The sequence below is a fragment of the Cebus imitator genome, unplaced genomic scaffold (assembly GCF_001604975.1).
Source record: "Cebus imitator isolate Cc_AM_T3 unplaced genomic scaffold, Cebus_imitator-1.0 Scaffold532, whole genome shotgun sequence".
Lineage (NCBI taxonomy): Eukaryota > Metazoa > Chordata > Mammalia > Primates > Cebidae > Cebus > Cebus imitator.
The window spans coordinates 858,241-874,372 of NW_016107847.1; the positions used below are offsets into that span (position 1 = coordinate 858,241).

General features: G+C 42.3%; 1 protein-coding gene across 1 annotated transcript in view; it reads right to left on the reverse strand.

Annotated features, from left to right (window-relative positions):
• Positions 1 to 1,189: 1,189 nt before the first annotated feature.
• The window catches only part of NUBPL (nucleotide binding protein like), a 338,633-nt gene continuing 323,690 nt past the window's right edge, over positions 1,190 to 16,132 (reverse strand). Inside the window, exon 12 of the mRNA XM_037733488.1 lies at positions 1,190 to 1,470. Within this exon, the coding sequence (XP_037589416.1) occupies positions 1,414 to 1,470 (57 nt within the window). The 3' untranslated portion in view covers positions 1,190 to 1,413. The remainder of the gene's footprint in view (positions 1,471 to 16,132) is intronic.

Below are 16,132 nucleotides of genomic sequence, written 5' to 3' on the forward strand. Positions count from 1 at the left end.
AACAGTGTGGCCCCATCCCTAGGGGCTGATCACATAAGCCATCCCCCAAACAGCAGAAAAGCTGCTTCAAGCTGCTGCCTTCTCAGAGCCTTGAACTAGAGTTCTGTGTTTACACATTTGAGAGAATTGAATCTCACATCATCATATATGTGACAAAGGCCTCCACTATAAGCAACATTAATGAAGACAAATGAATCAGCCAAACGCTGCAGCTTGCACAGCAGCTCTCAGGGCCCTGCCTTGCATGCAGGGAGGCTGCTTTGTCGTCGGGAGAGCTTGTTTCTGGATGAGGCTCTTGCCTTTCCTGACAGAGATCTATGAGGAGCCTCCCACGGAGGGGGGCAGCTCAGCCACTGCCTCCACAGCCCCAGCTCAGGGGGGCAGGCCGTCACAGGAGGCTTTGAGGGAATTTTAAGAAGATCCTCAGAGCATGTTTACACATTTTTATGAAAGCTATTTTAGGGGAGACATGCAAATAGAGATTAGTTGGATCCAGTGGTCTCATAGTGTTAAATAAACAAGCTCCCTGCATCCTGGCAGCTGCCGATTGGGAAAGTAGTTATGAGAATTCTCATCCCAGCCAGTGAGCAACTGTGCCCCAGAAGGCATCTTACTGAGCTTACTGAGTGCCTGAATCAGGCGGGATGGGGCTGGCCTCTGCTGAGTCCTCTGCTTGCCTTTAGGCCATTTATATTGTTCTTCCTATCCATTCCATCCATTTCTCTTTGTGATAGAAGAGCAAACACTCAACTTTGAGACTTTCACTCCAACCTCTCCTGAGGGGATGAAGGGACGACAGCCAATTAAAAAAAGGCATTTATAAATCAAGTGGCATGAGACTGGAGCTGGTGGAGTGGCCGTGGCTTTGTCCTGGCCCTGGATGGCTATGTTTTGACACTTAGCAGCAGCTCAGACAACCTCTAGAGGCGGAAAGGCGGCATTCTCATATGCTTCTGGTGAGAGGACATAAAAAACTGGCCCATGAACAGACAGATCTGCTTGTTGTGAAAGCATTCAGCCCTAGCAGCAGGAAGCATCCCGCCATCCTTTTGGTGTTTGCTCTGTGTAATTCAAGAGATGGCAGGAAGGACAAGCTCTCCCTCCTAAGGGATGTCTCCAGCAGGACATTAAAAAAAAATTTACCTTATCAGAGTCTAAATGGAACATTCTCAGAAATTTCCTGAGACAAATTAAACAAGCCAATTTTATTAGGTCAATATGAAGGGACTTGAAACTAATTAATCAACATAGAGATCAGATCAGTCAATGACAGTGAGACAATGGAATGAAAACTTGGCAGGTCAGTGAAAGGCCTGGGTTCAGGCAGGGAAACTGCACTAGGTTTCATTCCCCATTGAATGAATTCCAATTGCTGAGGAAAAGACACTGAGTTGGGTGACAAATCTACTGTCATTAGCAATCTTCTTCAGGGAATATGCTCTTAATGACACTCAGATTGATTTTCCATTCCTAGGAGGAAAACAAGGAAGTAGAAGTGAACAGAAAACATAAATATCTTTTAATAAACCCAGGTTAGCTGCTGGAAGAATACATGTATACAAGAGAAATAAACAATAAAAACTATGTACTTGGGGAAATGAGTTTCCAGCATCAACAGAGTAGCTATGAGTCAGTAAAATCGGAATGAAAGCAGTATGGAGCATCTTCTTATAGGACTTAGCAGCCACACCCTCTCAGTGGAGGCAGAGAGAAACTCACACATGGCCCTGGGGCTCATCTCTCAGGCGCCAGTTTCCTCCTTTCCTAAAAAAAGGGCTGAGCCAGATGAACTCCATGGTCCTATGGTCTTCCGGAGCTACCCTGAGAGGTGGCCAGGCCAGCAGTATAGAAGCTCGTGATGACTGTGTTATGGGAGTACTCAGAGTAGGGACTCCAAAATCAGTGGTCTCACACACACTCATCACTTACTTATCAGGAGCCTCTCAAAACCTATTTATCAAATTGTAGCACATTATTTTATACGTGCATAACACCATGCCAGCCATGTAATGGTTCAAAATGTACACATCCCTCATGTCTCCTGGAGTGGTGAAAAACACTCAGCTTTTGGAGCCAGAAAGAAACTGGGTTCAAATCCCTGCTGTCCCACTAGCTGGTGTTGTGATTCTACACTAGTCACTGTCATACAACAAAATATTAACCATTAAGAAGAATGAGGTGATCTACAGGAACTCACATGGAAAGATGTCCACAATATATTATTTAAAAGTAAATAGTAGACAATTGCCAAAAGGCAGACACAACTCTAGTGTCTAATGATGAATATACAAGTAAACAAAATGTGATATACACATACAATGGAATATTATTCAACCATGAAAAGAAAGGAAATTCTGACACATCCCACAACATGGATGAACCTTGAAGACAATATGCTAAATAAAATAAGCCAGTTACAAACAAATACTGTGAGAGTCCATATATGAAGTACTTAAAATAATGAAATCGATAGAAAACAGAAAGTGAATGGTGATTGTTATGGGCTAGCGGGAGAGGAGAATGTGGAATTGGTGTTTTAATGGGTACAAGCTTCAGTTTGGGAAGATGAAAAAAGTTGTGGACATAGATGGTGGTGATGGTTGCACAACATTGGAAATGTACTTAATGCAACTGAACTATACTCTTAAAGATGGTTAAAATGGTAAATTTTATGTTACATATATTTTATGACACTTAAAAAAGTAAATGGCAGAACAGTAAATATAGCATGATCTAATTTTGGTTAAAAAGTTTGAATCTATATATTGTCTATGTATGGAGGGAAATCTGAAAGAATATATACAACACTAGTAACAGGGGTTACTCTAGGGGAACAGGATCAAGAAAGGGTGGTAATGGATGACACAATTTACAAGTTTCATGTGCCTCAGGGCATGATGCCTTGTGTTTGACAGGGCAATGGCAATAAATTCTAACTCTCAAACACCTCTCTTGTCTTAAAAGGAAAAGGTATTCCTCATTTTCTGGTCCCTCCTTCCTGGGATGCCATCTATGCCTCCCCCAACATTTTTTTTTTAAACAAATACAGTCTAAATGCCTTGCCTGGTATGTAAAGCCCTATACAACTGGGTTACAACCAGACTCTTAGCATTCCCTTTTAGCTGCCTCTATGCATCAGTATAACAACCATTCTATATTCCCTGAGTAGATTTTTGCCTCCACAGCTTTGATTAAGCCATTCCCTCTATAAACTGTCATTCCTTCCAATCTATGCCTTTAGTTACCTTGTCCATTCTTCAAGGATATAGTCTGAATCCCTTCGTGGAAGGGTATATCCTCCCTCTCTAGAGACAATCATCACATCTGTACCCATCTTGGTTTGTTTGTATACATGCTGTCTCTTCCCTCAGGCACCCTATGCTCCTTGAGAGAAAAGGCCATGCCTTATGTAGCTCAGGAATGCTCACGACGCTTACCACAGTGTAATTACACAACTGCAACAATGATGATGGTGCTGACAGCACCAGACCCTGCCACCTACACAATGGTGAGAGTGGGTGCCTCCCTAAATTCTATACCCGAGGCGCTTTGCTCACCTCACCTAGTCCCAGCCTACTACCATTCATTGAATGACTTCGCTAAGTATGTCAGGCACTGTTAAGAAAGGACATATATCACTTCCCTTTATCTTTACAGGAGTTTATTATGTAGGTATTAGCCATATTTTGCAAATGAAGAAACCACAGCTTAGAGATTAAATAACTTGCTTAAGAACGTATTGCAAAAATGGGGATTTGAACTCAGGATTGACTGATACCAAAATGTGTAGTTCCAATAATTACAGCTCACTGCCTTACCAGTGGGCATTCAATACTTGTATGTTTAATGAGTTTAACTGGAGAGGTAGGCATACTGCTGGAAGAGCACAGTGACTGTTGCGCTGTTCCTGTCACAAACCTCACAGGGGCCTAGGCTCCTTTGGCAGGGGTAGGCACCAGAAGTATCGGTGTTATTCTTACTTGCAGCATTTGAAAGAAACCCCATCCTGGTTCTACTGCTCATTCCAACCACAGCTTTCCCCTCACTCTCTTCCTCAATCCATTTCAGACACCCATTTCTCTCCAACAAAAACCCGGTACTTATCTCTATCGATGGTGAAGTCAGGAAAGAGAGTGGGAGTGGCTATGAAAACCTCTTGGATTCTGACCTCAGATGCACAGACATGAGGGAACAAGCTCTGCAGACCTGATTAAACCCACTTAATCATCTGTGCTGTCCAGAGCATCAGTGGTAAAGAACGACAGAGAGATTCTCAGATGCTGAGAACAGATTCCAGGAACAATGAAAGGTGTGGAAGGAGGGGCCATGTGCTGCTGCGAGAAGTGAGGACTTTTGTGATCAGTCCTACTTCAGGGGCAGATGGCCCCAATACTTAGGTCTATCCAGGCTGGCACTGTCCACATGTGGCCATTGAAATGTGGCTGTTGTGAAGTGAGACGTGCTATAAGTATAAAACACATGTACGATTCCAAAGACTTAGCATGAAAAAGGGATGCCACATATCTCTTTTTTTTTCTTTTTTTTTTTTGAGACGGAGTTTCGCTCTTGTTACCCAGGCTGGAGTGCAATGGCGCGATCTCGGCTCACCGCAACCTCCGCCTCCTGGGTTCAGGCAATTCTCCTGCCTCAGCCTCCTGAGTAGCTGGGATTACAGGGACGCGCCACCATGCCCAGCTAATTTTTTGTAGTTTTAGTAGAGACGGGGTTTCACCGTGTTGACCAGGATGGTCTCGATCTCTTGACCTCGTGATCCACCCGCCTCGGCATCCCAAAGTGCTGGGATTACAGGCGTGAGCCACCGCGCCCGGCCACATATCTCATTGATAATTGTTTATGTTGATGACTGTTAAGATTTTGGAGGGTTAAGTTAATAATATAGATTATTAAAATTAATCTCACCTGTTTCTAGTTTTTTCAATATGGTTATAATATATGAAATTACGTGACTCACAATTGTGACCTATATTATATTCTCACTGGACAGAGCTGATCTGTAGCCCGGCAGAGAGAAGCCTTCCTGTGGGAGGAGAAAACAGTGCGTAAAATGAAGTAAGAAAGGGGCTGAACTGGGTGTGCCTAAGCTTAGAAGGCCTCTTTCAGTATAGGCTGGCTGCTGTAATGAAACAGGCAATTGCACCTAAGAGTTCTCTGAAGTTTAGATGACAACGTGGAAAGGGAACAGCCTCCCTCCACAGTCCATTAAGAGGGGAGTGGCCTGGGGGCTGCTTGGAAGACAAAGACCAGGGACACTTCCATTCTCTGAGGCTTCAGGTATATTAAAATGAAGAAATACCCAAATAGGGTTTCAAAAATTGTGATATACTGCATTTTAGAAGTTTACATTTAATAAATTAAGGTTTTAACATGTGTAAGCTTTAAAAAAAAAACACACACACACACACACAGGTAATATAACCATCCTATTCACAAGATAATAGCAGGATTAATTTTAAAACTTCATGGGCCTGGTACCAAAATCAGGCATAAGTTTAAAGCTGACAATAATTTCCATCCTTCAGTTTTATTAGCATATCTTTGGAGATAAATTTTTAAAAATCCAAATGTGAAGTCTCTGTGAGTGTGAGACCCCTGGATGAAAGGCCCTCCTTTGCCATGCCCCTGGGACAGACTACAAGGACCCCTGGAAAGAGATCCTAAGTGTGGCCCTGGAGCAGCTGTGCATGATTAGGTTGCGGGAAGACAACTGGCATCTGGGTGCCTTGCGGCAGCCTGCCTATGAAAGTCTCAGGGAAGCCAGAGCACTGCGTGGGTGATCCAGAGCAGTGCCTGCCCACCACGCACCTGGCCTCTGGCACCCCCTCTGTCCTCAGACACACTTGGCTGTGGACAAGAGGAAGTAAAACAGCCACACCCTCCTTTTACCCTATTAAGGTAACTCCTAGTTTGATACCTAGGCATCCAGGGAGGGAAAGAAATAAGGGAGACATTTCCCTTGTGCAGTACCTATAGTACTGTTGGTTTATAAAAGCACAAGATCTTCTGTCTCAGAAGCTAGACTGGGCTCCGGGCTCAGGACTGTATGTGAGATTGTGCTTCGGGAAGAGAAAGAAATCTCAGGCTGAACAACAATTTCCTGGTGGCAGGTGCATCCGTGAGGAGCTACAGTCAGTCCCAGCAGCAGATGCTTTCTCCTCTGGAAGGGGGACTCGAAGACATGCAGACTAATGGGACCACCTGGCTGCAAGCCTCAGAAACCTCTCAGGAGGCACCTGGCAAGGCCTGTGGCATCCGAGCAGTGCAGGCACCCTGGGTACCATAGGACAAACTGGTGGGAAGTGGGGCAGGGAAGAAACAGCACATAGGAAACAGCACACCCTGTTCTCTGACTCAGAATCAATGGCTGCCCAAAGACTCTTATTTCCTGGAGACTCAAGCCTCACACTGTCCTGTCCTCTCTCCTAAGTAAGGCTTCCAGAGAGTAAGGGCCACACCTAGGCAGAGCTGGGTGAGGCTGGGGTTCAAAGTACAGAGTCAGCCCTTTTATCTCACAGGCAGAGGGATCATCCACTGTAAACCCACAGCGTCCACCGCCAAGGCAGCCTTTGATTCCTCTGTCTCATATCTCCCCTCGCCTTCCCTCTGGGTCAGTAGTTCCTGAGTTTTTCTGGTCTATAGAAAACATGAGGAGGAGGGGGAAAGGTGGAAGGGGAAGAGGAGGAGGAGAGAAGGGAGAGAATGAGCACATGGGCTGCCCAGCTCCAGCCCCATGGCACCAGCATGGTAAACACTTGGAGGGAGGCCAGCCGTCTGGCGCCTCCAGTCTTCCACATCTCCCCAGCCAAGATTCAGACCTGTATATTCTGGGCTCTTTCTGCCCCATTTCACCCAGGCTTTAAATTACCCAGACTTGGGTCTGGGTTACTCTATACAAAACTTTCCTCTGAAATCTAGATTGTAATGCAACGTATACGTTCTCTAAATCAGATTTCTGAGGACTAAATGCCAGACTGTTTAGCGTAGCAGTCTGGCTGCAAACCATTTCGGTCAGCCCAGAGGAGCAACACACAACAAGGTACTCATCCCTGCAGCCATGCACAGGAGACAGCAACAGTCCAGGTAAATTAGAAAGGCTTAACTGGAGCCAGCTAGTCATGGCGATTTAGGGAGAGGAAGGACTACACAGAGGCTCTGAGATGGCTTGCGGAATCAGTGCCTGCGTTGCTGGATTGCTCCTTCTTTGGCTGTGGAACTTGTGGTTCCAAAATCTACCCTTTGATTCCATAAGATGGAAGACATTTAGACAAGCTGAGCCAAAACTCAGTCTTGGAACAAGCCTGTAACAATAATAGTAGCAGTAATGATAATGATTCTTAACATTCCTCACTTAACAAGTGCTGGCCACCGTTCTCATGCTTCACATGGATTTACTTGGGGAGTCTGATTGCTGGATAGAGGTGAGGACCACCCTCACTCCTCAGCTCCCTGGAGGACAGTCCCTTCCCCTCTGCCAGTCCTCTGACACAGACCCATTTTAACTCTTCATCTTCAACATTCTACTTCACGTCTCGGCCAACTGTCAGCCTGGGCTTGTTTCTTCTCATCACGAGAGAAGAACCAGGGCTACAAAGAGTAGCTCTTAAATGAGCTAGCCTTTAGGGGAAACACCCAAAGGCCAGGAGGCAAGTACTGCTTACTCCTGGCTACTGTTCCTCTGGGGAGCTGTGAGGGTGGGGTGAGTAGGGGAGGGGCTCTCATTTTGTGAATACACAGTATATAAAAAGCTGAAATGAAAATAATTTAGAAATTATTGTTGTTCTTATGAAACAACCTGTTCTGGGGTATTTTTCTAAATATGCCTAGTATATTTAAAATACAATTTAACAAAACCTCATCAAGACACATGCATTGCATTGTGCACATCTGTGTAAGTACTCTTAAAATGCTAGTTTGCATGAACCTTATTTTTCTAGAGAGTGTGTCCTGTTGAGGATGAAGGGAAAGAAAGCAGTAAAAATAGCATCGTGTAGCTGCTGACTGCATTGGCTACATGGCTGAGCACAGCATGCCTAGAGAGCTTTGGCAGGATCATCACACGTTGTTCTCACAACAGACCTACGAGGAAGATATATCATCCCAATTTTCAGATGAGGAAACTGAGGCTCAGGAAGATCAAGTGACATCTTCATTATCACACAGCCATTAAGAGCAGAGCTTGGTGGGAACTCAGGCTTCCCTGACTCTAAAGACTAGAACTATAGACAACCTGCAAAGCAAGGTCAGGTCAAGATATTCTCCAAAGTTATATCCCGTGGCTCCTCAGTTACAGATGTGATTGCTGAAACCTGCCATTTCTTTCTTTTTGGTCTCCTTATTTTCTCAAACCAGTCAGAATGAATTTTAGATGTGTCCCAAGTGCAGTCTGCCCTCAGCTGCGAAGAGCCACTCAGACACTTGGAGCTAGCCCAAGTAGCAAGTCTGTGAATAAACGTCACTTCTGGAATTCTTCAACAAGTACAGTCTGACTAGAAAGACTCAAATGCCTGCACTGGTCCCAAAGAGCCATCACCCAGTGCTGCCAAGTCTGACCAAGAGGCATCCTAGCTAAGGAACTGGTCACACCATTGGCTCTCACACTGCACCTAAGAGGAGCACAGCAGGAGTTTCTCCAGGAAACTTCCCAATATTCAGATGAGTTGTTCTCCATGTGGATACAGCAACCTGACGAGCTGATACCAATTCCGGGCCTGGCATGTCTAACAAATGAAGCATTCAAGCCCAAGACACTGAAATTGCTACCTCATGTTATAAAGGACCTGAAGCTGCATGCAATTAGCACTGCATCTGTGAGACTTCAGAAAGACAACTGAGAGAGCAGGGGCTTAAAATGACCATTTTGGTCCATATGGAAAACTGGTGTGTTGCATGCATGGTGAAACCCTTTCAGATGTGTTTTTAAACCTTATGTTTTTAAAACTGGTGATTTAAATATTATTTTAGGAAAAGCAGCACAATTCCTTTAACATCAGAAGATCTGTAAGTAAACTAAAAAATTGTTGGAACCTTGTAAATAAATTAACATTGTGAATGAACTCGGGCATTAGTGCAAATTAATCAAACTGCATACATTATAATTTTTATATGTCATGGAATCTCAGTACTCGAAGGTATCTTCGAAAGCAACTGTCATAAGAGCAAGAATTATGGAAGATAAATGGGCAGGTAGAGAAAAACCTCCTGACTAGAGAAATGCACAAAGAAACAAAGAGTTGGGTGTTAGCATGTACAGTGGTTTGAAAGCTCAGGGGTTTGCACAGACAGCCTGGGATTGAAGCTCAGCTTTGCTTCTTGATGGCAGAATGAACCAGGCTGAGTTTTTTGACCCTCCTACGTGACAGTTTATAAACAAAAGGTTATTCTGAGTCTTAAGAGATACCATCCATAGAAAGGGCTTAATATGGTACCTGGGACACCATATGGTGCCTGGGACATCAATGCTGAGTAAATATTAGCTCTATAGAAAAGGGAATTTCACAAACATAATCTGAGTGAGCCAGACTGACACACTATGTATAACTGTGGTCTTTCTCTTTTATTTGGCCATGAAAGAAAAGCAAAATACTTTACATAGAAGCATTCAGCTTTCTGACCATGAGACTAGAACATAGTAACCAAAGCCTTTTCTGGAATAAAAAATGATCTTCATGAAAAGAAACCACATTTCAGCTGTAAATAAAGTCAAAGCTGATAATCAAGAAAAGAGAACCCCATGGAGATGGTGAATCACTTATATGGTCAGTGAGAGCTGCCTCCAACAGGTTTTGATGCAAAGCTGTCCATGGATTAGAACTCTGGACGAATTCCTGGCCAAAAGAGGTTCAAAATCATCATTCATGGTGTTCTGTTTTAGCCTTAAGATGGAACTAGTGCTGCATTAAGTGTCTGGTTGGGAAAAGTAATGATTAACAAATAAGATATAACTCTCTGGGACATCTTGATATAAATTTAGTTTAGCCTTATAATATAACAATTATTAATTATGCTGAGGGAAGGAACGTAAATTGGTGGAAGACTTGTAGGCTCTGGAATAGAACAAATCCTGAGACTGTCAATTGGTACTGTGAGATCTTAAACAAGAGATACAATCTCTTCAACCCTCAGTTTCCTCATAGTTGCTGTGAAGGGCCAGCACAGTGCCTGCCACACAGTTGGTACCCAAAAGGCATTCATTTTCTCTTTGCATTCCTTCCAACTTTGTTACATTAAACAGCTCTATATTTTAAATTTAAATAGGTTTTTGGAGAACAGGTGGTGTTTGGTTATATGAATAAGTTCTTTCGTAATGATTTCTGAGATTTTGGTGTACCTGTCACCTGAGCAGAAGGGGTGGAAGGGTGGTAAGGAATAAACAGCTCTGTTTTTTAATGGAAAAAGAGGGCTATACTTGCTTGACTTAGTTTCCATCACAGATAGGAGGCCCAGCAGTTCAGACCAACACTAAGAATAGACAACGCTCTCTATTTGGTAATGACACACCTGAATTACAGACACAGTGTTTGTGTGAGAATCAGCTCTGGGCTACTAATTTCCCAAACCCAAACCTACAGTGGCAGAAAAGACAGCTATATTCAGAGCGAGAGACAAGAGTCTTCATCCCATTTCTGTTACTAGCTAGATTTTTTTTTTTTTTTTTTTAACCTTAGGCAAGCCACTTAACATTTTACCTGTGTGTTTGGCTCCAAATCTACAAAATGAGGGCTTTGGCCAGATAACATCCCCAGTCCCTTAGAGCGCTCAACATTCTATGTTTTTATGGTTTTGGTTCATGCTGCTTGTTAACTTGTGTGACTACTTCTACTCCAAAAGCCACAGGGCCCTGTTCTGTGTCCTCCACCTTGGTTCAAGCCATGATTCGATTCCTAGGTTAGCGGCTCCATATTAACAGCAGTTGCACAAACAGAATCTAAGTGGGCCAGGCTGCCAGCTGTCACTGCTATATCTTCTGCTTACTCTGGAGATCAGCTGAAGCTGTGTGATCCGGGAATAAATGGATCTGCCACAAAGATAGGATTTTACTGCGAAAATGAGTTTTTTGATGAGTTGAAAGCAGCAAAAATACTCTGAAGGCTGTTTTATACCTAAATCATGCTGTATGAATTAAAAAGTAAAACACAACCTCTCATGCCTCTTCAGGTTTTAGTTTCTTGTGGCTGATAGAAATTTCACTTAACTCCCAACCGATGTCCCCAAAAATATTCTTTTGGTCAGAATTCAAAATAAAATAGGGGCACATGCCAATCGTAGCCCCATAGAAACCAATAAGGGCAAGGGCTGGTTTTATAGACTATTAGTGTTCGCAAAACTAAGGGTTTAACTCATCACTGTAGCTTTATAGTCTCCCCAACACTTAGCAGTGTTTTGTGTCTACCACGCTGGAAGCTATTTGAAGGCAGAGATGATACTTCATTTATACCTAGCTCAGTGCACTGACATATTGGAGATACATATATTAGTTTGCTAGAGCTACCATAACAAAATACTGCAGACTGAGTGGCTTACACAACACAGATTTATTTTCTTACAAGTTTGGAGGCCAGAAGCCTGAGATCAAGGTGTCAGCAGGGTTAGTTTCTTCTAAGGCCTCTTTCCTGGGCTTGTAAAAGGCCATCTTCTGTCTGTGTCTTCTTGTATTCTCCTCTCTATACACATCTATCCAAGTTTCCCCTTCTTATAAGGATACCAGTAAAATTGGATTAGGGCCCACCCTAATGACCTCACTTCAATTACCTCTTTATAGACGTATCTCCAAATATAGTCACATTATGAGGTACTGAGGGTTAGGACTTCAACATATGAATTTGGGTTGGTGGTGGGGACAATTCAGCCCATAACATTGCTGAATAAGTAGTGTATGCATAAATGGTAGATGGATGGGTGGATGAATAAGTGGATAGACGAATGGATGGATGGTAAACAACCAGATGATCAACAAATACTTGATACATTGAGTAAATTTATACAATCACTTGTGGAGACTGGGTTTTAGTATAATATCACCCCAAGGATTTTAAATTATACTTTTTAATCCACCCTTACAAGACAGTTTAAAAATCATTGCCTATCAAATTCTATCAAGCTAACAAAAAATATTACCAATGCCATTTCCCTATCCTAATCATTCCCATCTTTAATGACTTCCTATAGCTAACAGAGATCAGTATTTGCTCATTTCTCCCATGAATACCTACATACTTAAAACCTTCACATTAAGAAAACAGAAAGAATTAAGGGAATAGTTTTGGTTAAATTTGTTGCCTGATATTTCATTTTCTGTTTGCTTTTAACTGAACCTGGCCAGTCTTTAGTTTCTAGGTTGCCTTAACACTTTGATTCCATTCAACAAACTAAAGAAATGCCCCATAGAATTGAAGGTGAGAGGAAATATCCCTACCAGGGAGCTCAAGGAATCTTTCTTCTGAATCTGGTCACTGTAAATGTTTGTTACATCTCTAATGATGTAGAAATTCATAATCCAACCCTCCACAACCAACATTCCTTCTCTATTTTTCCACCTAACAAATGAAGTTGGTCATATGTAAACCTATCAAGGGAGTTGTAGGTGCACATCTAGACAAGGGTCAGAGGAGTGCCTGAGCTCCCTGCCCTGACTCTGATGCCCTGAGTCATGTTGCTGGCTGCACTTCTGACTCAGAGCTCCCCTAGTATCAGCCTACATCACAACAGGAAGTACTGCCAGAAGTCATGCCCAATTCTACTGAATGAACTGTTTGTGTCACAGCTAGTACGAAACTGATTCACTGGTGTCATGAGGCCATGTGGGCACTCCTTCCTTCATTCACTCATTCTTCACTCATCCATTTCCTACTGGAATCTTGTCTAACAGAAAAGCCATAGCATAGCATCTCTTAAAACAAGTGTGATAATTTTACAAGTTTCATTATGATTTATACCATTTTTGTCCTTAAAAATTACAACAGAGAGATAAATGGGTTGTGTGAGTTCTATCTGTATAATATGTGATTTAGGTATTAAAATTTGAAGACAAATTTATGGAGGTGTTTTGTCTGTGACAATGATGAATTATCTTGGCTCTGACCCTTGGGCAAACTGACTACACTAAACTTAAGAGTTAACCCACGTGGTGGTTCCACTGCTGCATTCCCCAAGGCTTCCTGAGACCAGATAGCATGAATGAATATTTTTACAGGCATTGCTAGGCATGATGCCACTTGATTTTGACTCCAGGTATAGGGTGGGGCCCATGAGGTTCTAGCTTTCCCCCTTCTGCAGAGTTCTTTTCCTGTTCCTATATACCTAGACATATGGATCAGGAACTGATCAAAAATACATTCATGTGCTATAATTTCTTGTCAGGGATTCAAACCAAGTGATTTCCGACCTCTCCCCATCTGCCTCTCTTTTTAAAATATGTTTTAACTGTCTTGTTTTAGACATGTTTTATTGTAAATGACTTTACATTCTTTTTGAGAATAGGTGGCATGTAAATCGTAGTTAAAGAAAAACCTTCAAGCCCCCATAATATTCCCAGAGCACAAAAAGCTCAGTGAGTAGTGGGCAAGAAGAGGCTGGTTGCCCTTGGGCCCACCCATTAGGCATACCTGTCACTCCCACCATCAGGCTCTGTTCTCTGCAGGCTGAGGGATGACGGAAGAACAATCCAGAGGTCTGTTAGGAGCCCCAACTCTGTCAGAAGCAGAGCATCCAATTCATTCAGGCCTTGCTCTACTGACAATTTCATGTTACAGAGGGACAAGGATGTTGTAAGAGAGCTACTGCTTGGATCTATTTTTGGCCATTGAATATGAACTAGGTGGATAACATAATGGAAGTGACTGGCACTTAGATAGAAAAGGACCTTGTCACCATATGATTCTCAAAAGTCAAGGAAGTAAATGTGAGCCATCTGTGTTCCTGAGACTGCAGGAATGCAGAACTCTACAAGTCCAGAGGAAAGAAGGTGATTCAGCGGATTAAATCTCAGAGGGCAGCAGAATGTGAAGGTTAAAGTACATGCTCAGGAATCTGGACAGACCTGAGTCAGGCTCTTGGTGCTGTCCTTACGGCTGTGCAAATGTCACCTCTCCATATCTCAATTTACTCATCTGTAATCATGAATAATAAGAGCTACCTTATAAGTCAATAGTAAGAATTAAATGAGATCACGTATAGAAAGCCCCTAGTATGGTTTACAACACTCAAGAAAGGTTATTATGGTTGTTACTATTGCTACCTTATTGCAGACTTCCTATGTGTAAGGCATGAGGCTAGATGCTCTTTGATTCCATAGTCAGAGACTCTAATCATGTAGAACTTGGTTCTAGAACGATTAGGGGCTCCACCTAATTTAATTCTGACCACTACTGGACAGGAGGAAGAGAAGGAACTATCCAAAGAAATCACTGTCTCCAATGAGCTTAAATTTTACAAGGAAACTCACAAAGGCAGGAAGGAGGAATTTGCTGCCAACAGCAGATAAAAAGGAGTGGCATAAAAAGAAAGAATCAAGTCAAGGAAGTAGGAGGCTGAGGCACAGGAGAATGCATACATAAAATAACAATAAGAGCCACTGGGGTGGGTTCAGAACAAGAAAAAGAACAAGAAAGTTGGCCTACTGCTTGGGGCAGATGACACAGTTAACTTAGAGATGACACAGTGAAAAAAGAATTACTTAATTCTTAGTTTGCTTCCATCTTTATCAGGAATGACCTTCGAGCCAGAAAGAAGAGCAAAAACACGGCCAAGAGGAAATTAAAGTCAGTGATAGTGAGTAGATAGGAGGAGAGAACCTGGCTGCTGCATTTAGGTCTCCAGGCTTAGACGAATTACATCTCAGCACCGTTTATACATACACCCCAATACTCACTGCAACAGGAACAGTAATAAGCAGTCCTAGGACCCTAAAATAACAGGAATCCATTTATAATATCTGATATTATCTGAAAAAATAGAAATATTATAATATATGAGACTTTATGAAGCATGGCAGACCTTACAGAAACTAGCAGAGGGGCAAATGTCTCAATTTTATCAACAGGGACTTTTAGCAAAATTCTAGCACAGGTTAGACAACTTATATTGACCCAGGAGGGTGAATTCTGGTCAGACTAACCTCCTCTCCTCTCTGACAGGGTTCCTCAGGTAGTAACTGTTCCATTGTCCAGTTAGAAAATGGTGACACACTTTCTTCATGGACAAGGTAGAGAAATACAAGCTCCATGATAATACAATAAGGGACATTAGAAGGAGCTCAACTATAATCCCCCAAAAGGACTGGAGAACAGGATAATATTATTCTCTACAAAGATTTGAACAGTACATGACTTGGTCTTCAGTGCTTCTCTATACAAAAAAACAGTAATGACCTGCAAGACAAAGGAAGTTTGCTGACATCTGCTGGGAGAAAGATCAGGAGGCAGCTGGTGAGGTGGAGGAGGGAAGTAGAGATCTGTCTGAGGACCTGTCTGAATCTCAGCTCTGCCACTTACTAGTTGTGTAATGTTAAAGACGATACTTATACTCTCGGACTCAATTTCCCTATCTGGAAAATGGGGATAATAATTGCATATATCTCAGTAAATGAGGTAGATCAAATTAGTACATAAAGCATTTAAAACAGTACCTGATTATAGAAATTATTATTATAAATAGGATCCCAACTACTTTTGTCAGGCTAAAATGATGGAATCTCACAAGATGAAAGCTATAAAAATAAAATACTGACTATAACTTATATCACCCCAAAAGTCTAACAACAGGAGACTTATAGTACATACATATAATAGAATGTTACAGCCATTAAAATCATGTTACAGGCAACAAAAGCAAAAATAACAAGTGGGACTACATCAAACTAAAAAGCTCTACACAGCAAAGGAAACAATCCAAATGAAAAGGCAGCCTACAGGCTGGGAGAAAAATATTTGCAAACCATGCATTTGAGAAGCGGTTAATGTATTTGATAAGGTGTTAATATCCAAAATATATAAGGAACACACACAACTCAACAGCAAAAAAAAATCAATAGCCAGATTAAAATATAGGCAAAGGACCTGAATAGACATTTCTCCAAAGAAAGTATAAAAATGGCCAACAGGTATATGAAAAGCTACTC